The sequence below is a fragment of the Gossypium arboreum genome, chromosome 13, assembly GCF_025698485.1.
Source record: "Gossypium arboreum isolate Shixiya-1 chromosome 13, ASM2569848v2, whole genome shotgun sequence".
NCBI lineage: Eukaryota > Viridiplantae > Streptophyta > Magnoliopsida > Malvales > Malvaceae > Gossypium > Gossypium arboreum.
The window spans coordinates 84,443,055-84,465,902 of record NC_069082.1 but is presented as its reverse complement, the minus strand read 5'-3'; the positions used below and the strand labels follow the sequence as shown (position 1 = coordinate 84,465,902).

The window sequence follows — 22,848 nt, the reverse complement described above, 5'->3', positions numbered from 1 at the left end:
TGGCTTTCTCAAACAAGATTGAAAGATAAGAATTCGACACATTCCTAAATCTCAGAATAGGTTGCTAATCGAATGACGAAATGAGTATATTATAATCCTCTGAGGCTTTTCGAGGATCCACTAATTTCTATTCATGAGATTTCGGAGTTTGAAAGTACTGTCATTAATCAGATTATTTGATTTTATTGTTTTTGCTTAATGCTATTAATTTTCTTGAAAAAAGTACAACTACAATTATAGTAATTAACGGGCTAAATATAAATAATTTATAATAAATATTATATAATTTAAAATTAGAAATACTTTAGTTCAATATTTAATAGATGAAGATATCAGAGAAATTCTCTCCTTAATAAAAAATTTTAATTATTGAAACGAAATTAATAAAATAACCAATAATTATATTTAAAAATAAAAATATACACCCTAAAATTAAAATATTCAAAGAAAAAAAATCCAATGAAGAAGCCCAAATAGGTTCTTGATCAGCAAGCCCAAAAAATCTCGGGTCCAAAATCTGAAATAATCCAAAAATGAGTCGCTTCAAATCTGAGAGAGAGAGCTGCTGTTGTCGTACATCGTTCTTTCAGGAAGATCAATCCAACCAAACATGCAACAGGTATGGGCATTCTCCAAAAACCCTGGCAAAGCCCTTTTGATTGTTTCATCTTTTGTTTATTTTTTCCCGATTATCTTTTGGATTCTAAAATGACAAATGATTTTGAAGGGTACCGGAGGATCTGAGACGGAGGTTACTTGGGAGGATCAACAGAATATTAATAAGTTTGGAAGATTAAACAATCGATTTCATGAGCTTGACGATGAAATCAAGGTTGCCAAGGTATTATTTTGGTTTGGGTTTTCTTTAATTTTTTTATATTTATTTTTCTTTTTGGATATTTATGATTTTTTTAACTTTAGCATTATTTTGAGGTGATTTTTCAGAATCATAGAAACCCTGTTTCATTTTTTTTGCTATCTTGATGTTTAAGGTCTTCTATTTATGATTGTTTTTGGAATAGGGTTTGTTTCCTTTTGTTTGGGGAAAATGTTACCTTTTTTGTTCTCTGTTTCCCCTTCATTTTTCCTTATTCTAAATATCTGAGTTGTTGAATTGGCTTTTGATGATTTAGATGGGTATTGAGAATTGAAAAAAGAAATTATAGAATTCGCTTCTGTGGATTGAGAAAATGAAACTGATTTTTCTGTAAATTGTGGATAAATTCTCTTAGGTCACATTGGGGAGCTTCTATTTGCAAAGATGAATCTGGATTTCAATAATAGCTTAAACTGTGTGATAAAACACATAAGGGTATGTAAGATTGCAAAATAGCACATTTTACTTGATTGTCCTGCTTATAAAATTTGTATTTTTAATAAGTTTAGTTCCTTTAATATTTTTAGTCTCAATTTCTATAAAATTATATTAAATTTATAAACCATAATTATAATTATAACCATAATTAATATATTAGTAAATAATATTAAATAAAATATAATCATTATATTTGTAATGTAGGACATCTACTAGTTCACTATTAAGGAAAAAAATATCTTTTAATTTTTTAATTAGTTTTAAACTTTATTTAGGAAGAAAAGGCCTAAATCTATTAAAATAATAAAAATAAAGGGCAAATTGGTCCAAATTTAAAATTATAATATAAGATAACCTAATGGATGGGCGGTAATGAGATTACACCCTGTATTATGATATCTTGACACTATTCCGTACTGTGAGATTACGCGATAGTTGAAATGTTCACAATCAAAACACCTTAATCTCACTCCGAAATGTAACATTACTGGCTGCAATGTTATATTTGGTGAAGCAAATGCCCTTAAATGTAACTGTCATGATTATTTTCTGAATCCATGGATTCATTGGTTGCCTAATCAATAGTGAATCTCAAAATTTTATTGATATTTTTGAAATTTATTTGAAATTCACGTTTTTGTTCTTTTCAAAATATAGACCTTTGAGTCTCAACTAATTCACACATAATGCATGCACATCTTTCAAACAATTTATATAGCAAATAAAATACAAATACAAATCTTCAAATTCATGTTCCAGAACATAGCATAATGTTAATTGGCAAGAAACTTTGGTGACATAATGAGTAATTTGATCTGTTTGATCTTAGAATAAAAAGAAAAACTGAAGCTGCCTCAACTCACTGGTTAGCCTTGAACTTTTACTTTGACTCTCTGGTGACAAAAACTAGTTGGGTATGTCCTGCTGAAGAGCCTTAAACCTGACAGGTTAAATTTTTGTTGCTTCTGACTGAACTGCAGTTGTTGCCATCGTTTTCCTGTTTTAGAAACTGTTCATACTCCCCATTCCACCTTAAAATTGCTCTTTTTGCCCCACTGAAGTGTGGGTACAATCTTATGGCATTTCTTTTCCTGACAATAGTCTTCTTTTCTTTTTTACCCCCAGGAAGCAATTGATAACCTGGAGGATGCTAGTAATGAGTTGATTTTAACTGATGAGGAAGTAGTACGGTTCCAAATCGGAGAAGTCTTTGCCCATGTCCCCAAGGAGGAAGTGGAGACCAGGATAGAAGAGATGAAGGAAGTGAATAGCAAGAACTTGGAAAAGCTCGAGGAGGAGAAAGAATCGGTTCTGGCACAAATGGCTGAGTTGAAGAAGATTTTGTATGGGAAGTTCAAGGACTCCATCAATCTTGAAGAGGATTAATCCCCTTGGTTTGCTTTTCTTTACCTTTTAAGTTGGATTACTACTTGCTTGTGATTGATATCAGAGCTTTGGTCATCTTTCTTTTTCGATTTTAGGGTTTGTCACCCTAAACTTCCTGGATATCCTCTTTGACATGAACCTATAGACAGATCAATGAATGAAATGGTGTTATGAATTGTTGCCGTTTGTCACTTTTTGAAATTGTTGCTTTAGTACCTTCCGCTTGAAACTTTGTGGAATGAAATTATCTGGAAATATGCTTTGTGTTGGAGTGTGCATGATGTTATAACATAATGCTAAAAGCTGAGGTTTAAGTCTAGGATTCAAATCTTTGCATTTGCAACCCTCGTCCTTGGATTTTTTTCAGCTCTGCTCATATGATACCCGATCATACGTAACTAAGCTAATGACACCAGCATGTATTCGGGTGAACACCATGGCCCTGGTTCTTGATCCGACTTTCTGCGAAAATCAGCTTTCCAATCATTGACTCAGACCCATTGTTGATGTCCTCGTTTCGCAATAAAGTGATATATAGGACTATTAGCAGATTAATACTTGGGAATGGCTTATACATCACATATCCTGGTTCAAACAGAAATGTTGCAAAAACAATCAATCATATGTTGAAAAAATTGCATCAAAAAAAAAAAAATCGAAATATCTGGTAGCACTTCATCTAAATCATTGTGTTGAAGCACTTCAACTAAAATCATTAAATGGTAGCAATTAAACAATACATTCCCTCAGCCCAAAAATGCATAGTGGTGTTGTTTACATTAGAGAATACAAAAAATTGGTTACAAATCTTAGGGTTATTAAGCAAAAACCTGTTTATAACCAAACTTTTCTTCATGTCCAAATGTTTCTGATATTTTGCATTAAAAGAATGCCCCCAAAATGCAGCACCATTTTCCCTTGATGACACTTTGTTTGTCCACTTTGTTAAAATTGTTCTTTTTTATGGTTAAATCAAAGAAATAACCTAAAAATAATGAAGTCAATATCTCTTTCTCTGTTCCCTGGCTTTCTCTTCGTTTTGCTCCTTTTTTTGTTGTCTGACTCTAGATCTGTACAAAGCCAACCCCACTACTTCAATATGACTGCATCACGGAACATGCCACTGCTTGTGCCCAATGCCTTAGCTTTGTCTTCACTTGCTGAGGATCTTCCCCTGTCATCAGTATTGCAAGCAACTTGAGTTTGGTTTTAAACAAATATTTTTAGGTCTTATTTTGGGTTTTAGAAACAAGTTTATATGCTGTGATTGTATTGGGAAATAGAGGAAAGAGGGGGGGTTGGGGTTTGTTGTCTGAAACATTACCTGGGCTGCAAATTTTCCACTCTTGATCGCTCTTAGGACTTCCAAAAGAAGAAGACCTGCCACCTAGAGATGATAGGGAAGAAGAACGTCGGCTATGAGGCGTGGAAACTGGACTAGGAGAAAGCTGACGGTTTACAGCAAAATAAAGGTCCAAAGCAGGCAATGTATTGCAAAGCTGTTGCCCCTCTTCCTCATTGAATCCAAACCCAAGCTCAATGCAACCTTTGAGTTCATGCAAGTCTTCGTCCGTCAATCCATTCCCATTACTCTCCGCAATCCCATTCTTCCCTCTTTCCTGACGAAGAATCTGGCGTCGCCTTCTCTCCCACGCTATGTCCCTCGATGTCTCCAACATTGATAATTGCTTGGATAAGTATCTCCTGTTTCTCATCAACGATGGCACCGCCGTCAGCCGTGGCCCTTCTTCCGTGTTTTTCCCTCTTTCTTGACGGACAACCTGCCGGTTCCTTCGCTCCCAATCCATTCCTCGGGATGTCTCGCACATGGATAATTGCTTCGATAAACATTTTTTGTTTTTCATCAATGGCTTCAATGGCATATGTTGAAGTTCTTCAGTTTCCGCCTCATATATTGATGCTGATGATGAAGATAAAAATGAGGCGTCAACCATTTTTCTTGTCATGTCTAAATTTCTTTATCTATTATCAATGGAACCCTCCCCCCTTACCCCCAAAAGAAAAAAAAAAAGTAATGAATGAAACCAAAAAATCAAAACAAAACAATAAGCTTCTTTTTCTCGTATCTTGTTCCCAATAAATGGACCAAAAACAGAAGCTTATTGTCTATTTCCGGCCACGATTATCAACTTCAAAAACGCCGACCAAAAAAATATATGTAAGGGATGGGGGGAGGGGCGCTCTGAATGAATATAATAGCTATATATCGCAAATTTTCGGGGTGTTTGGGTTTTTTTTCCTTTTTCTTATTAACTTTCGATTTGTTTAATGAAACAACACCAGCCCAACCAGTTTAATCTGGTTAGGATTTAGAGAGCTTTAATGGCGAGACAAAGGGTTAGCTTCTGTTAAGGATTTGATTCGTTATTCGACCATTCATTTATAACTGTCAGTTTTGCAATCCCTCCAACAATGTTTATATTTGGTGCATGAAAAACGCCATTTTTGGACAGAGGATGTTAGGTAGAGAGGATGGCTCACCTACATTCTTGTAAGATTTTTTGTCTTTGATAGACAATATTGTTTATCGTACATACTGTTTTTACAGTGAGTACCAACATTTTCGGATGGTTTAAGGGAAAAAGAAAGCCCTAGAATCAAGCGAAAAACTATGGACAACGACACATGTTTGTTTCTTAGCTTTTGCAACAGACTTCTACAAATTTACAAAATCTGTGCTGTTGTTTGTAGCGTCGATTTTTTCCCCTTAATTATTCATGTGCTGTGCATTTTACGATATGATTATGGAAGCATCATCTTCCAAACATTGTTTGGATACAAAATTTAACCACATATATAAGTCGAGTTCTGAATTATTTACTCTTCATTTAATTTTTTATTATTATTTAATATGTGTCGACATATTCATATATGACATATTCATATATAAATATAAATTTATAATTTTTATTTATAAGAAAATTACCTTAAAAAGTAACTCGAATCCTTGTTAAAATAAAATACAGTAGTAAAATTAGATATTTGTGTACGGACTATGTTGCACAAGTAGAATTTGTTTAGAATTATACTTTTCTATTCGACATTAATTAGAATAATATTTTTCAAACCTTTAAATAGGCGTAGTCGAAACTCCTTATATCATTTGATTTTTAACATTAATGAATTTTCTTTTCATTTTTTTCATAATTTTTTCTCAAAAAGTTTTCTACGTAAAATCTATGTATTTTATTTTTCTTTTTATTACTTTACGATCGTTTTATATTATTATTATTGACGTCCAATTTTAACAATATCTATCATTCATTTTCAATACAAATAATGAAAGGCTAAATTTCGGACCATTCGTATTTGATGCGTGTGTTAGAAAGATATATGGGACATAAACATAAGGTTATCTTTTTATATCAGCTATACTTTCACGTCTCTGCAAGTATTCACATTTGACTCGTGTGACACATTTATGAGAGTGTCAAACATTTAAGAAAACAGCTCTAAAAAATTAATAATATGATTGTATATCATTCACTCAATATTAAAATAACATATATAACATATATTATCTTCTATGATATATATACTTCTTGGATTTTTAATTTTCAAATAATTTTATTCAATAAATATATACATTATCATATTTGAATATGAATGATGATAAAAATTAAGAAGTTAAGATATGAGTAAAAATTTAATTTAAATATACAAATAAATGACTTTTATAAAAATTAAGCATATCCGTATTGAAATCAGACTCATATGTCTGGCTCAATTTGACGTGAAAAATAATTATTCACTAAATTCATTTCGATTATAGACAAATCAGATTATCATTTCTCTAAAGTTTAATAGTTGGTCGATAACACATCCACCTTTCAAATGACATTACCTCCCATGCTTTACTGCTCATTTAGTTGATCATGACCTCGCTCTAAAGCACTTGTAACATTTAATTTTCGCCCATTATTTCCTCCACTAAAAACGTATAAAGCAAACCATTCAACATGGTGGCATTAAAGCTAATACAATATTAATTATTGTTATCATAATTTTAAATTAATCATTCAATTAATCGAATATTTTCGTTAAATGTTTAATGGGAAGATGACGTGATAATTAAAAATCAATATAATAATAATTTTAATTCATAATTTTACATATTATATCAATTTAATCATAATTAAAAAATTAATCTTCAAACTTACAAATAATCTTTATCTAATCTTCATTTTAAAAACTTAAAAAGAAAAAAGTATATATAAATATATAAAACTTTCAAATATACACATATATATTGTGGCTTCCCCACCGCCACTTCCATCGTTGGGTGATGACCAAAGGGTACACAATACTACTACGACACAAGAGTAGAAAAGGACCAACAAGAAGTAGCAGCGCCAAACAACAACAAACAGCAGCATCACTTGATAAACTGCCCCCCCAAAAAAAAAAGAAAAAAAAGAAAAGAAAAAAGAGAATGAAAAATAAATTCTTAGATGGAACTAAAACAAAATGGAGTGTTTGCAAGACTGAGTAAGGGGTATAAGAAGGATGGAGCTTAAGAGGGAGAAGGAACTGTTAGATTTATTAAAATAAATCTATAATGAAACTTAATAAACCAGGATCTGTCATGTCAAATCATTAAGAATAAATCAAGAACAAAACTAGATGCGGAAGCGTACCTAAATCCATGGATTCCTTAAAAATTTCTAGATCTTGGGGATTTGATCTTCCAAATTAGTACACAAGAAATTCAGAGAATATTTGCTCTCTCTTTCCTAATGATGGGATATTAGAAAAGATATCTTGTGTATAATTTGGGGACCATAACCCTAATATTTATAACCTTAGCATATTAGTTCTAATCAAATTCTAATTAGTCCATCATTAATTAGAATTTAATTAGAAGAGTATCTACACATTTTTGACCCATACTTTATTTAATAATTAAAAGCCCAATAAAATTCTAACCAAACTAGATCACTTTTAATTTGGGCTAACCTATCATGATAGTAAATAATAACATGTAATTATCCTTATTATATATGTGATGTCCAAATTTTCCAACAATCTCCCATTTGGACCACATATATATACTGATTACTTTATAATTACATGTCATTATATAACCTTATGAGCTCAAAATTTTACTATCATATCCAAAAGGTATTCCGAGCAATCTCATCCATTAATTATGTTAACATAGAACCAAGGCAACTTTCGTTACATATATCGTAACTAAATCCATCCATGATCACATATATTAACACAACCAAATGACATAGATCAAGTATGGATGTGTAGTATAGAAATTACATGCAATATGATCTAAACATGTCTATTTCCAACTAGTCCTCTTTAAACTTAAGTGAGGTCAATTTCAAAATAATAAACAGAGTGAATAAACTGAATACTTCATTTTTTATCAGAAAATAACCAAATACATAAATGTTTGAAATAAAAACTCCCACTAAATCATGATATTCTCAAACAATGTAACACCCATATGAGCAGTGTGCTCATGAAAGACCTTGGGTGGTAAACCTTTTGTGGGCGGATCTGCTATCATGGAGTTTGTCCCAATGTGCTCTATGGAAATTTGACCATTTTGCACTCTTTCTTTTACAACTAGGAACTTTATGTCAATATGATTTGACTTAAATAAACTCCTGTTGTTATTGGAATACAGTACTGCTGACTTATTGTCACAAAATAATTTGAGTGGTCTTTCTACATTCTCCAAAATGCGCATCCGCAACCATATTCCATGGTTTGATGCCTCATAGCATGCTATAAACTCTGCTGCCATAGTGGATGAAGCTACAAGTGTCTGTTTGACACTTTTCCAAGATATAACTCCTCCGACTAACAGGTAAATATAGCCTGATGTAGATTTCCTACTATCTTGGCATCCAGCGAAATCAGAATCAAAATACCCTACGACCTCCAAAAGATCTAATCTCTTATAAGTAAGCATGTAATCTTTTATTCTCTGAAGATATCTCATAACCCTTTTGGCTGCTATCCAATGGTCTATACCAGGGTTGCTTAAATATCTGTCTAGCATCCCAACAATGTACACAATGTCCAGACGCGTACATACTTGAGCATACATTAAGCTCCCAACAACTGATGCATAGGGAATATTTTGCATTTTCTAAATTTTAAGGTTACTTTTAGGGTATTGAGTAAGACTAAAATTGTCTTCTTTAGCGAGAAGGGTGTCACTTGGTCTACAACTCTGCATGCCAAACCTTTTGAGTACTTTATCGATATAGCTCTTTTGTGATAATCCAAGAATACCTCGAGATCGATCTCGATGCATCTGAATTCCTAAAATAAAAGAGGCGTCCCTAAGATCTTTCATCTCAAAATGTTTGGATAAAAACCTCTTAGTTTCGTGCAATAAGCCTATATCATTAGTGGCAAGCAAAATGTCATCAATATATAGAACCAGAAATATGTACTTACTCCCATTGAATTTGTGATACACACAATCATCAACAATATTCATCTCAAAACCAAACAAAACAATTATTTGATGAAACTTGTGGTACTATTGACGGGAAGCTTGTTTGAGTCCATAGATGGATTTTGTCAATTTGCAAACCATATTTTTTGAGTCTTTCGACTTAAAATTTTTCGGTTGCACCATATAAATTGTTTCTTCAATGTTGCCATTAAGAAATGTAGTCTTAACATCCATCTGATGTAACTCAAGATCAAAATGAGCAACAAGCGCCATGATTATCCTGAAGGAGTCTTTAAATGAAACTGGAGAGAAAGTCTCTCTAGAATAAATACCTTCTTTCTGAGTATATCCTTTAGCTACAAGACATGCCTTATACCTTTCCACATTACCATTTTCATCCCTCTTGGTTTTAAATATCCATTTACAACCAATTGGTTTTGCACCTTCAGGTAATGGGACAAGTTCCCAAACTTTATTGTCTTGCATAGATTTATACTCATCTTTCATGGCATCAATCCATTTTTGAGAATTAGAACTTTTCATGGCCTGATGAAAATTGATTGGATCATCTTCTATCATTCCATTATCATCCTCGTGTTCTTGGAGAAATACAATATAATCATCTGGAATAGCATTTCTCCTTTCTCTTCTAGACCTCCTTAATGGCACTTGTTCTTGAAGTTGTTGAGTTTGTTCTTCTGGAACAATTACCTCATTTTGAATGGGGAGTTGTTCAACATTATCTTGTAGAGGTTCTGGATTCACTTATTGATCAATGATAGGTATAAGAACCTGAATATCGTCAAAAGTGATAGTAGGAATTGAGTTAGAATCTAGTTTCTCCTCAAAAGCAATGTCTTTAACCTTATTTCTCCCCCCAAACTCAACATCCTCAAAAAATGTTTCAATTCCCGTCTCAAAAATATTCCTTATTATGGGATCATAAAATTTATAGCCCCTAGATCTTTCAGAATAACCAATAAAGTAGCTACTTACTATTTTGGAGTCCAATTTCTTTTCATGTGGCCTATAAGGCCTTGCCTCAGCTGAACTCCCCAAATGTGAAAGTGTTTTAAACTAGGCTTTTTACCTGTCTAAAGCTCATAAGGTGTTTTTGCTACTACTCTATTGGGTACTCTGTTCAGAATGTAAGCTACTGTCTTTCATGCTTCTCCCCAGAGGGACTCAGGTAAGGTAGAATGAGCAATCATGCTCCTTACCATATCTTTAAGAGTTCTATTTGATCTTTTAGCTATACCATTCATACTAGGTGATCCTGACATGGTGTGCTGTGGGACAATATAGCATTCCTTTAGGAATTTCACAAATGATCCTGGACATTGTTCACCTGAGCCATCATATCTACCGTAGTACTCACCACCACGATCAGATCTGACGTTTTTAATGTTTTTGTTGAGTTGATTCTCAACTTCAGCTTTATAAGTTTTGAACACGTCCAAAGACTGAGATTAGGTACCCATAATGTGAGTAATCGTCTATATTATGAAATATTGTTGACCATTCCAGGATGCTGTAGGGAATAGCCCACAGATATCTGTATGAGTTAATTCTAAGACGTCTGAAGATCTGTTTGCACCCAATCTCTTGGTTTTGGTCTGTTTTCCCTTAATGCAATTGACACAGACATCAAAGTCTGTGAAGTCAAGGGACTCTAAAATACCATCAGACACAAGGCGTTGAACTCTAACTTTTGAGATATGACCTAAGCGCCTATGCCATAATGATGCTCAATTTTCCTTATTTAATTTGCGTTTAATACCACGTGATTCCACATGCAAGGTTTCATTATAGGATACAACTGTTTCTAGCAAATAAAGGTTGTCATAGGTATTTAAATAACCAATTCCAATAACATTTGAATTTAAAGAAAAATTAAATTGATTGTTTCTGAATGAACAATAATATCCAAATTTTTCCAACGAAGAAACAGAAACTAAATTCTGTCTAAATGACGGTACAACAAAAGTGTCTTTAAATCCAAATAAAAACTAGTTCCTAATAACAACCTAAAATGCCCAATTGCTTCCACTTCTACTGATTTTCCATCACCCACAAAGATGTGTCTTTCACCATCACTTGGCTTTCGGTAACTCAGGCAATCCTGAATAGAAACACTTATGTGAGTAGTAGCACTAGAATCTATCCATCAAGTGTTTCTAGGTACTAAAGCTAAATTAATCTCAGAACAAACCAAATTAAGAATTATACCTTTCTTTACATGCCAAGCATGATATTTGGTACAATCTTTCTTTACATGTCCAGACTTATTACAAAAGAAACAACTCTCTGTAGCTTGTTGTTGTTTCTTTTGAGCTAGACCCTTAGCAGCTTCATTCTGATATTTTCTTTTCTTGCTCTTGTCCTTAGGGGCATTGGCTAAATGAGCACTTTCAGACTTATCATGCTTTAACCTTTCTTCCTCTTGCATACAATGAGAAATGAGCTCATTTAGGGTCCATTTCTCCTTTTGACAGTTATAACTAATTTTAAATTGGTTAAACTGTGCAGGAAGCGATACCAAAACCATAAGAACAAGTAATTCCTCAGAAAGCTTGATCATAAGTGCCTTAAGTCTTGAAGCAGTATGGAACATCTCCATAATGTATCCCTTACGTTTCCTTGACCCTTATACTTTATAGACATCGAAGAAGTCAAAAGTGATGTCATCTCAACCTTATCGTTTTTAGCAAAACGTTTCTCAATTTCATCAAAGAAACCTTTGGCCTGAGTAATCTCTTTAGATTCTGTGCCCCTAAAGACTTCTGGAATGCTGTGTTTTATGATCATTAGACTCAAGCGATTTGAACGATCCCACCTCTCAAAGTCCCTCTCAAAATCCCTCTTAATATCAGGGGTGCTTTCAGCAGTGAGAGATGCAGATTGTTCTTCCCTTAGTGCAAGGTCTATGTCCATACAGCTAAGCACTATAAGTAAGTGCCTTTTCCATTCCTTAAAATTAGTTCTATTAAGCTTGGGTATAGAATTTATATTAGCAGATATTGTGGCAGGAGAAGATGAATTAGCTGAATAGAGAACAAAAACAAGATTAAATAAATATTCATAAGTAAACAATAAATTCAAGATAATGACTAATCCCATCTCAAGATACCAAACACTACATTAATATCAAGTCTTTGGACAATAATATTAACAGTAAGCGATACTCTTGTTGTAGCAATCAAACATTGACAATAAACTATGTCAAGCAATGAATTAATCTTTGGACTAACTTATTGCTCACATAAAATATCTTATAATTGTCACACATTTATCACCACAGATGTCGTTGTAATTCTGCCAAATATTAACTTACCTTTGGGTCAATCAATAAACGCATGAATTAAAAAAACATATAACCATCTTAATATTTCAAATAAACTAATCTACACAAAAGAGGTCACTTTGGCGGCATTTTGTTTTAACTAATTTATTTAAAATATTTAGACATCCTCAATTAAAAGCAAAAATATGAATTTATTTGTTCCAATATATTTACCTTAATTTCATCTTTCAATCAAATTAAAAGATAAAACATATATATTTATATAATTTTCTAAAACATTAAACCAATCAAAGCATGCATATATTATATATTTATATATACAAACAAAACATATATATGAATCAATTTCTATATAATTTTCTAAAACATTAAACCAATCAAAGCATGCATATATTATATATTTATATATACAAACAAAACATATATATGAATCAATTTCTATATATATATATATATATATATATATATATATATTTCTATATATATTTAAATGTCATATAGGATTAAAATAATAATCACATGCATTGCAAATACAGAGAACTGAATCGCAATATTTTCAAATAAAGCTTAAAATGTAGGTATCAAATTACACAAATATTTTAAAATTTATAATTGAATCTATTAATTGAAAATCACCAAATTTTTTTATATGTATTCAAGATAATAAAAAACTTTAATATAAATCTTCAAAAAACAACATATATATCCAAAATATAAAACCCATGAAATTTCATGAATCAATTATTTAAATAAAGAACCTGAATCAATTCTCAGGATCGTAACCTGGCTCTGATACCACTTGTTAGATTTATTAAAATAAATTTATAATAAAACTTAATAAACCAGAATCTTTCATGTCAAATCATCAAGAATAAATCAAGAACAAAACTAGATGCGGAAGCTTACCTGAATCCATGGATTCCTTAAAACTTTTTAGATCTTGAGGATTTGATCTTCCAAATTAGTACACAAGAAAGTCAGAGAATATTTGCTATCTCTTTCCTAATGATGGGATATTAGAAAAGATATCTTGTGTATAATTTGGGGACCATAACCCTAATATTTATAACCTTAGCATATTAGTTCTAATCAAATTCTAATTAGCCCATCATTAATTAGAATTTGATTAGAAGAGTATCTACACATATTTGACCCATAATTTATTTAATAATTAAAAGCCCAATAAAATTCTAACCAAATTAGATCACTTTTAATTTGAGCTAACCTATCATGATAGTAAATAATAACATGTAATTATCCTTATTATATTTGTAATGTCTAAATTTTCCAAAAGAAACAAGGTGAAAGATGACAAAAGGAGCTATTTTGGTAAAATGAGTCATTTCATTTTTTTTGATCGAAGTTGGGGAAGATTGATTTTATGACATGCACAGAGCACAGAAAGGTTTTTTTATGTTGCTGTTCGTAAAAATAGTCTTTCGATTATCTTTGATTCTCCAAAAACTTAGCGTGTCTTTCTTTTTTCGTTTGTATTAAAATACAAATGCACTTTCAGTTACAAGCTTAAGGGGCCATGGAACCCTCGCGTTTTGCTTCGATTTGTCAATAAGAGAAGTTGATAGCAGCAAAAAGCTAATAATTTTAACATTGAAAACTGTTTTTACTACAACAAAGAACCAGAACCAACGTTTGTTCTTCATTTAAGAAGAAGCCAAAGCCCACCCACATCAGCATCTACTCTCTCTTCTTTTAACGGAGAAGCCACCGTTTCTGGACGTGGAGGCAACGATGGTTTAGTGGCAGTAAGGGAAGTTATTTTAATAGTTAATTTTTTCTAAAAGTATGACTAAATCAAAATAACACGTAAAAGTTAAAGATTAAATTATTATTATATTGATTTTTTTAATTATACACTTAACAAAAGGTAATAAAAATATCTTGATTAATTGGATGATGCAATAAGTACATAATGTATTAACTTTAATGCCACCATGTTGAATGTTTTTAATGGAGGAGGAAATAATTGGAGAGACTTTGGAGCAATTTCATGGTTAAGTAGAAGCTTGGATTAATATCTAAGAGCTTGGAAGATAGGTATGCGCTTAATGAAATTTCCATTCATCTCAACTATTCTTAGAGAGTTAACTAAGATTGATTGATCAAGGCCTTAAGAGTAATAAAAAATAGTAACGTGATAATCGAAAATTTGAGAATGGTTTTATGCCTTAAATATGAACATATTGAATGAAAAATATTGGAAAATGATATAGGAATTGGTAAGTTAAAGAAACTAAAGAAATATCATGGTAGTCGAGTAAGTCTTAATTTCACCAAATGTTACAAACAACATGAATACATTCATGGAATTACAATATTTCTTTTAAAAACAAAACGTGTCACATAATAGGGTTTGATGAAAAATATGTAAGATGATAAAAATGATGCAAGGGAAGAGATTTGAACTTGGGTTTCAATGATAGTTTCACTAACAGTTAATCAACAGACCAGTAAATCATTTGTTTCTTAAAAGTTCACAGATAATTTCAAAAATTAGGGCATGATCACTCTCTCTCAGTTTACAAACTCGATTCTACTAACACATGATATTTGGGATGTGACAAGTTGACAATGGTTCCCAACCAATAACAACTTTGCCTACAACTTTGCCTAATAGGTTAGGTGGTAAGGTTGTGAGGGCTCCTAGCACGAGGTGAGTGGATCGAAAAGGCTGCTAGGCATATAGTTGGTGATAGAGTGCAATGACACACAACACAATGTATCAAATGTGATGGGAGAGTATTTAGCATACCATTGCTAATATACAGACTAAAATGAATCGTTTGATGAAATATAAGTACAATAAAATTAAAATTACAAGATATATATTTATTTTAAAACATTATTTATCATGTATTCTCTATATTTTAATAAAACCTTAATTAAATTGATTCAAACAATTTAACTTATTAAAATTTGATTCAATTATATTTTAAAATAAAAATTAAATTAAATAGCTCTAGTGTTAAATCTAAATGATACAACTCGAAATAATTTAAATTTGAAAACTCCAAAGTTTTGCCCAAATACCGTGTACAAGAAATAACCTAAATCTATGTATAGATACCCACATTTACCATCCAATTATTACAACAAAAACTATCAAAAACCTATGTAAGACTTCCAAATAAATAAACAACATTAAATTATTTTCCTCTGCATGTTAGATACCTACCACTTTATTGTTAAAAAAAAATAAAAGCTACTAAACACTTTTGGATTTTTTTTACTCTTTAAAGACAACTCATATTTTCAATATTTAAATAATGAATTTAGACTAATAGTTAGCCAAGTTCTTGACTTTCCTAAAATGGATAAAAATCAACTGAACTAAAAATATATAAAAGTTGCTTTTATATTCTCCTGATAAATAATTTCAGAGCCCATTTTCAATAGTCTAAAAAACCACTTGGATATCACTTTAACTCAAATAGTTACGATAAGTGAATTGAAGGAATCTGACATGGACTCGAAGGCTACCATCTCTGCATGCTTGGAAGATGACAATCCTCCAAGTGATTATTCATCTCAATCTTCGTTTCCTTCTTTAATTTTTGTTTTCTTTGTATGTAGGGCGTGCCTGGTATTCTTCTCCCAGTTAAATTCTGCAATTTTTTCCTAGTTAAGATTTGATTATTCCAGGGATATTTTAGTATGATTTGAACTCTACTTAGCCTATTTAAAGGGGTCTTGTATCCCTATTTCAAGATGCCAATAAAAAAAAAGACTTTTCTTTATGGGTAACAAGATGTTGCCGCATATGAGTTTTTGTGAGAGTTTCATCGTAATTATGGAGAATATTTTTCTCTTGTTTGTTTAATCATTTAGTGGAAAGTCAAAGTCTATTTTGCCTGTGGTTTTTCCCTCTTTGAAGGTTTTCCATGGAAAATATTTCTATTCGTTCTTGATAAATGATAAACGTAACATATTTTAGCCTCATTCTTAATGTGTTTCTGGATGATTATTTGATTTAAAATGGTGAATTTTATGCTCCTAATCCTTTAAATTCATGTTTCTATACTTAAAAGAGCATTTGGAAGTACAAAGAGTGAAAAAAGAGAAATCAGAAAATCAGAGCAAGTTTCAAAAGCCACACTGGCTAGACACACGACTGTGTGAGCCACATAGGCTGCCACAAGACCATGTGCTAGACCATGTGGATTTCATGAACTGCACTCCGGAAACACGAAAAAACATAATTTTTAGGTTTTTTGGGCATTCTAAGACCTATATATACCAAATATAAGAAGAGGGGAGTAAGCCGTCAGAGAATATTAGAGAAAAGAACTCAAAAACACCATTGAAGCCAAATCTAGAGTAGATTTACATCAAGATTGAAGATCTCCTTTTGATTTCTTTGAAGTTTATTATGAGTTTCCTTATTTCTTGCAGTTATATTGTCTTTGGGATGTCTTTAATTGCGATTACGAGCTAACTTTTTAAATACCTAGGGGACATAAACCTTATGATGAATTATATGTGTAGCTTTTTGTTTAACGCAATAAATACTTGGATCTTGTTTTCAATTGTGTGCTTATTTGTAACACCCTTAACCTGTATATGCCACCGGAATAAGGTTATGAAGCGTTACGGGACTTATTTCTTAAAAAATCATTCATTTCACATTCATTTCTCAAATCCAAACAAAATTCATTCAAATACAGTCATATAGTCCTTAACACGAGCCTTCGGGGTTTAAAACAAGCATTAGAAGTGATTCGGGACTAAATCGAATACTTAATAAATTTTTAGAATAACATAGAAAATTTTCAAAGTGCAGGAGACACACGACCGTGTGGCCAGACCGTGTGTCTCATACGGCCAAGAGACACACTCGTGTCACATGCCGTGTTGACATTTGAAATGGGATCAATGGCCATGTCCCGACACGTGTCCGACCTTGTGTAACTCTCTGGCTTGATTCACAAGGCCAACCACACGCTCGTGTGACTAGCCTGTGTATCCTTCGAAATGCACAAGTCCGTGTGCCAGGTCGTGTGCTAGGCCGTGTGAACATTGGAGGGTATACTAACTTGTGCCACACGGCCTAGCCACACGGGCCAAGCAACACACCCATGTGCTAGGTCGTGTAAAGCTACTAACTTGGTTTCTAAATAAACATCAGGGGACACACGGCCGTTTCGCCTGGCCATGTGTCACACATGGCTGAGAAACATGCCCGTGCCTCAACCCGTGTGGACAAAAAAAAGGCTATTTTCCAAGCCATCTTTCTTACCCAAATTTGCATCAACCTACACATACCAAATAGCATATGACCATAGACATTCAAACCAATCTCAACTAAGTCCAAATCATGCTACACCAATACCAACAACCATAATGCTCATAAACATCACATTTTTCCATTTCAAAACATACCAATATCACCTTTAAGAATTCACCTAAATGGTCACTTTCATATATGCATTATTTTGCCTAATACTTAGCATGCTAATACGTTCTCAATTTCAACCATTTTCTACCTTCAATACCAATTCTCAACAAGGCATTCACATAGCAATTATAAACCACATATCAAAGGGCCATATATATACATATATACATTTCAAAATATATAACTACTTACAAGCCAATTCAAATGGCTAAAATTCATTAAGACATAAAGGCTATACTAGCCAAAAGACCTATACATGCCATATAACCCAAAATACACAAAGTTCAAAAGTACCAAAATAATGATTGGATAGTGTGGTGACAATTCCAATCCGAGCAAGCTTCGAAATAACTATAAAACATAGAAAGTAAACAGAGTAAGCTATTAAGCTTAGTATGCTCGTATGGCTAATAAGTACAACTTACCATTTAATCATAATTTAAGTAATTAAACATGACATAATGCAACTCAATTTAATCCACAGACCTAACGCATATTCATCCATAAGGTTAGACATAAAATTTACAAATTTCATAGATTCAATGCTTATATGATTCACATACATACCTGTGATGATACGTATCAATCTCTTATTCTTTCATTCCATTTATATACCCATTGAATGTTTTGGAATACTATCGGATACTCGGGAATCTCGCACACTAAGTGCCAATACATGGTCAAAACCATTTCTATCTCATATCTAGTATAAATGCTCACTCTCGAGCTATCACTGGGTCTGCTCACACAAGCTGAAGGCCAAGACGTAACTACACAGTACTGCTCACACAAGCTGATGAGTAACAGTAACACATGCTGAAAAACTCAGCCACCAATAGAACGTACAAGACCAGCACCCAAAACACGGTAACCTCTAGTGACATGTCATTTGTATCCTATCTATTCCTAAGGTTCAATTGGGATCTCATATATTTTCAAATCTTCATCGAGTATTTCCATGAAGTTGTATTCATCAAGAATGCAATAATAAAGCATTTAAAACATGATTAATTTAATGCTTGTTAACATACGAACTTACCTTGAATTAATACGGAGAAAATCGAACGATCAATCCACTATTTTATTTTTCCCTTGATCTAAATCCATACGTTGCTTTTCTTGATCTATATAATCAAATTTAACTTATTTAAATATCATTCTATTCAATTTAATCCAAAATTCATATTATGGAAAAATTACTATCTTGCCCCTAAACTTTTGACTTCTTTACAATTTAGCCCCTATCTCATAAAAATGAAAATTCATACAATTTAATCTATACCCATCCTATCGAAATTCTATAAGACTCATAGCATTCCAAAATTTTCATTATTTCACACTTTTACTACATAATTTTCATTTTTCTCAATCTAACCCCCTAATTTGCAATTTCATTCAAAATCGCTTAACAAATGTTGTTTATCTAACAACAACCATTCATTTTCTATCATTAAGCATCAAAACACATACACATTCATCAATGGTGAAACCCTAAACTTTTAACAGTTTTGCAAATTAGTCCCTGGGCTAGCTAGATTAAGCTACAACAACTCCAAAAATATAGAAATCATTAAAAACCAAGCAAAATTGAACTTACATGCACGAAAATGGCTTGATTGAACCTAAGCTCTCCTCCTATGGTGATTTTCGGTTGAATTTAGGTGAAATGAAGAAGATGAAACTTTTATTTTAGTTAATTTTATCATTAATTACTAATATACCTTTATAACCTTTTAAAACTTTAAAAATTTCACTTGTACTAGGCCAACATCTTCCATTATCAACAATAATGGTCTAATTATCACATAAGGACTTATACTTTAAGGTTATATAGCTATTTCATACCTTTAGCTACTAGAACACAACTTTTGCACTTTACGCGATTCAGTCATTTTTATCGAATTAAGCATACAAACGACAAAATTTCTTAACGAAATTTTTATACAATCATACTATCATGCTGTAGACCTCAAAATAAAAATAAAATAATTATTTAAAATTCAGATTTGTGGTCCCAAAATTGCTGTTCTGATTTTACTAAAAACAGGCTGTTACATTAATTCATGGTTTAATATTTTTAGATCATTAATCCATATTTGTTGTGTTTAATTTAGACGAGGAATAGACCCTGTTTAAGGGTAGATATAGTATAATTGAGAGTAGTTGCATGCAATCCTAGAAAGACGACATAAATCTACCAGATTAGAGTCAAATCTAATAAGGGGATCTATAAATCGAGTTAATGAGAAAATAGGGTTTTAATTAGAAAGAAATTTAAAGTAATCAACCTAGAGTCAGTTGCTCTGTCTCTCGAAAGAGATATTAGAATAATTTAGCGATTTCTACAGATCAAGATACTAAGTGAAAAAAATTGTTTAATTCAGATAGATAATGTAACACCCTACACTCGTGCCCTATGTTGGGATGGAATACGAGGCGTTACTAAACTTAAACACATGTATTCAAACAATTTCGAGTCACCAAGACTTGATTAAATTTAAAACTTTTCCAAAACTTCTTATCAGGGGCTTATAAGGCCCAAAGCATCTGTTAGAAATCACTCAGGACCAATTTGGGTCCTTTAATCAACACTAGGAAAATGACCTTTGAAACAGGGCACATGCCGTGTGGATGGGCAACATGCTTGTGTGGAACTTGAACATGGTAGTGCTGATGGCCCGCGTGGCACACATGGCTTAAGCACCTAGGGACACGCCCGTGTCCCATTCCCATGTGAATTAAATTCTAAATTTGAGCCTACAGGGGTTTTACACGGCCTGACACACGCCCGTGTGTAAGAGTATGCCCAAAGATCAATCATGAGATGGTTGTAATAACATACCTGATTTACCATGTTTATTAATATAAGGCGTTGCCATTATTATTTCAGTTTCTTTTCTGTGTGTATAAATAAACTATTTTATAATAATGTCCGAAGAATAATATGATTATTCTTAAAATGTCCTTAGTCAAGTATTGTTGTTGACTAGGACAACAATAATGCATTAAGACTAACATGTAGTTGATTGATGATAAAGAGTTGTCATTGATATGGAGTGTCAGAATCAATGCATGAATATGTGTGTTAGAGAACAATATATTGGACTGACCCGCTATGAGTATGTTTCTTGGATTATTATGTAATTGTCAAAACATTACTCATAGTGATTAATATGTATATGATCCTCAGACTTGAGATCATCATTATCTCAACATCGTGAGCTGTATATTTTGATACAGTCAAACGTACACCATAACTGGTTGTTTTATAAAGGCTGATGTTGGATATACCACAATCTATGTAGAGGGATATGGTTGATCAATATAGGATAAGTCCCTCCTACATAATGGGAGTAATATCTTAGGCCACTTGTGTAACACCCCGAACCCGAGACTGTCGCCGGAGTCGAACACGAGGTGTTAACAGACTTCAACCCACTTATTGAGAGTTTCCCGACAAGCTGCCAATCTGTGTACTAGTCGCTCCAAAATTCATAACTTGAGTTTTACAACTCGAAAATCAGTTTCGAAATTTTTCCCTGAAACTAGACTCATATTTCCATCTACATATTTTTTTCTAGAATTTTTGGTCGAGCCAATTAGTACAGTTTATTAGTTAAAGTCTCCCCTGTTGCAGGGATCGACTACACTGACCTTTGTGCATTACGAATTGGATATATCCCTGTACAGGGCTTCAATACTGATGCCGTTTGTTTCTATAGAAACTAGACTCAGAGAGGAATCTACACATATATGGCATGACTCCTAATTATCTCTGGTTAATTTACAATGATTTTCCAAAATCGGGACAGGGGATCCAGAAACCGTTCTGGCCCTGTTTCACAAGAATTTTAATATCTGTTAACTTATAACTCATATGACCATTTCGTTTCTTCTATATAAAAGTAGATTCATCAAGGTACATTTACATAATTTATTTACTATTTAATACCATTCCTACTATTTTTAGTGATTTTTCAATCTCACGTTACTGCTGCTGCCAGCACCTGTCACTAAAGCAACTATGCCTATTTCATGATTTCCTTTGATCTAACTAGTGATTCATCATACATGTCACAAATCATGATCATGACTAGCCATACCAGAGGCTAATCATTATCCAACATCTCCCTACTACACTATGGCCATAACATGCATTTTAACACCAAAATAATCAACCATGGCATAAGGCATGGAAATCGAATTACCAAGACTTGTGACTTAACATTTGAGAACTAAATCCAACCGAGCATTTATGCCATTTTCGCATGGCTAAAAGTTTACATACCAAAGTTCAACAAAGCATATTAGCCTATACATGCCAAAATGTTCTCCTAAACCGACTACACAAAAAATACCAAAAGTTGCTAGCCGGTGTGATGACTCAATGACGATCACGAGCACGCAAAAAGGACGAGTCCGAGAAACCTAAAATGACGACAAGCAAACACCGGGTGAGTATATAACTCAGTAAGCCATAAGCATTATATTGCCGTTCAGTAATAATATACCATAAAAGAAAATAATTAATGCGGATTAAAATCCTCCATCCACACCCCAAACGGTACTATAATTCTTTAGGCATTTCGGTTTGGTCACATACCAAGCCCTACTTGATATTTCATACATTACGCCATATGACATTGCATGCATTTATTTTCGAGCATAATCACCACATAGATCAAGACTTACCAAACCAAAATTCCAAATATAAATATAATGTCCATTCCTCATGAGCTCAAGGTGTTTACTCGCATCGCTGTCCATGATTGACTCGGTAAGGCAGCGCACATAGAACATGTACGTTTATTAGAGGATGTGCAATAAGCCCGCACACTTAGTGCTTAATAGTCGAACTCGCACACTTAGTGCTATATAATCAAACTTGCACACTTAGTGCTGTATAATTTGAACCCGCACACTTAGTGCCAATTTGTGATTATAAATGTTTACACCCGCACACTTAGTGCCGAAACCGATGA

The 22,848-nt window shown here is 32.8% G+C and overlaps 3 protein-coding genes across 6 annotated transcripts; 1 reads left to right on the top strand and 2 right to left on the bottom strand.

Moving 5' to 3' along the window:
• Positions 1-480: 480 nt before the first annotated feature.
• On the top strand, positions 481-2,876 carry LOC108461838 (probable prefoldin subunit 4). Of its 3 annotated transcripts, none has more exons than XM_017761796.2 (3): positions 481-619; positions 728-841; positions 2,441-2,876. In XM_017761796.2, the coding sequence occupies exons 1-3, from the start codon at positions 611-613 to the stop codon at positions 2,699-2,701; spliced, it is 384 nt and encodes a 127-aa protein (XP_017617285.1). In that variant the 5' UTR covers positions 481-610; the 3' UTR covers positions 2,702-2,876. The 3 variants fall into 3 exon arrangements, with proteins under 3 accessions (XP_017617285.1, XP_017617284.1, XP_052880317.1); XM_053024357.1 differs by lacking the exon at positions 481-619 and adding an exon at positions 1,233-1,312 and having other exon boundaries at positions 790-841; XM_017761795.2 differs by lacking the exon at positions 481-619 and having other exon boundaries at positions 716-841.
• Positions 2,592-5,100, bottom strand: LOC108463674 (uncharacterized). Of its 2 annotated transcripts, XR_008277411.1 has the most exons (3): positions 4,026-5,100; positions 3,532-3,875; positions 2,592-3,286 (listed from the first exon to the last, which is right to left on the bottom strand). XR_008277411.1 is itself a non-coding variant. In XM_053024356.1 (2 exons), the coding sequence occupies exons 1-2, from the start codon at positions 4,666-4,668 to the stop codon at positions 3,796-3,798; spliced, it is 723 nt and encodes a 240-aa protein (XP_052880316.1). In that variant the 5' UTR covers positions 4,669-5,100; the 3' UTR covers positions 3,313-3,795. The 2 variants fall into 2 exon arrangements, 1 of the variants encoding a protein (XP_052880316.1); XM_053024356.1 differs by lacking the exon at positions 2,592-3,286 and having other exon boundaries at positions 3,313-3,875.
• Positions 5,101-8,147: 3,047 nt separating this feature from the next.
• On the bottom strand, positions 8,148-8,831 carry LOC128286821 (secreted RxLR effector protein 161-like). Its single transcript, XM_053024546.1, has one exon. It carries the CDS (start codon positions 8,829-8,831, stop codon positions 8,148-8,150), a length of 684 nt encoding a protein of 227 aa, XP_052880506.1.
• Between the last annotated feature and the right edge of the window lie 14,017 nt (positions 8,832-22,848).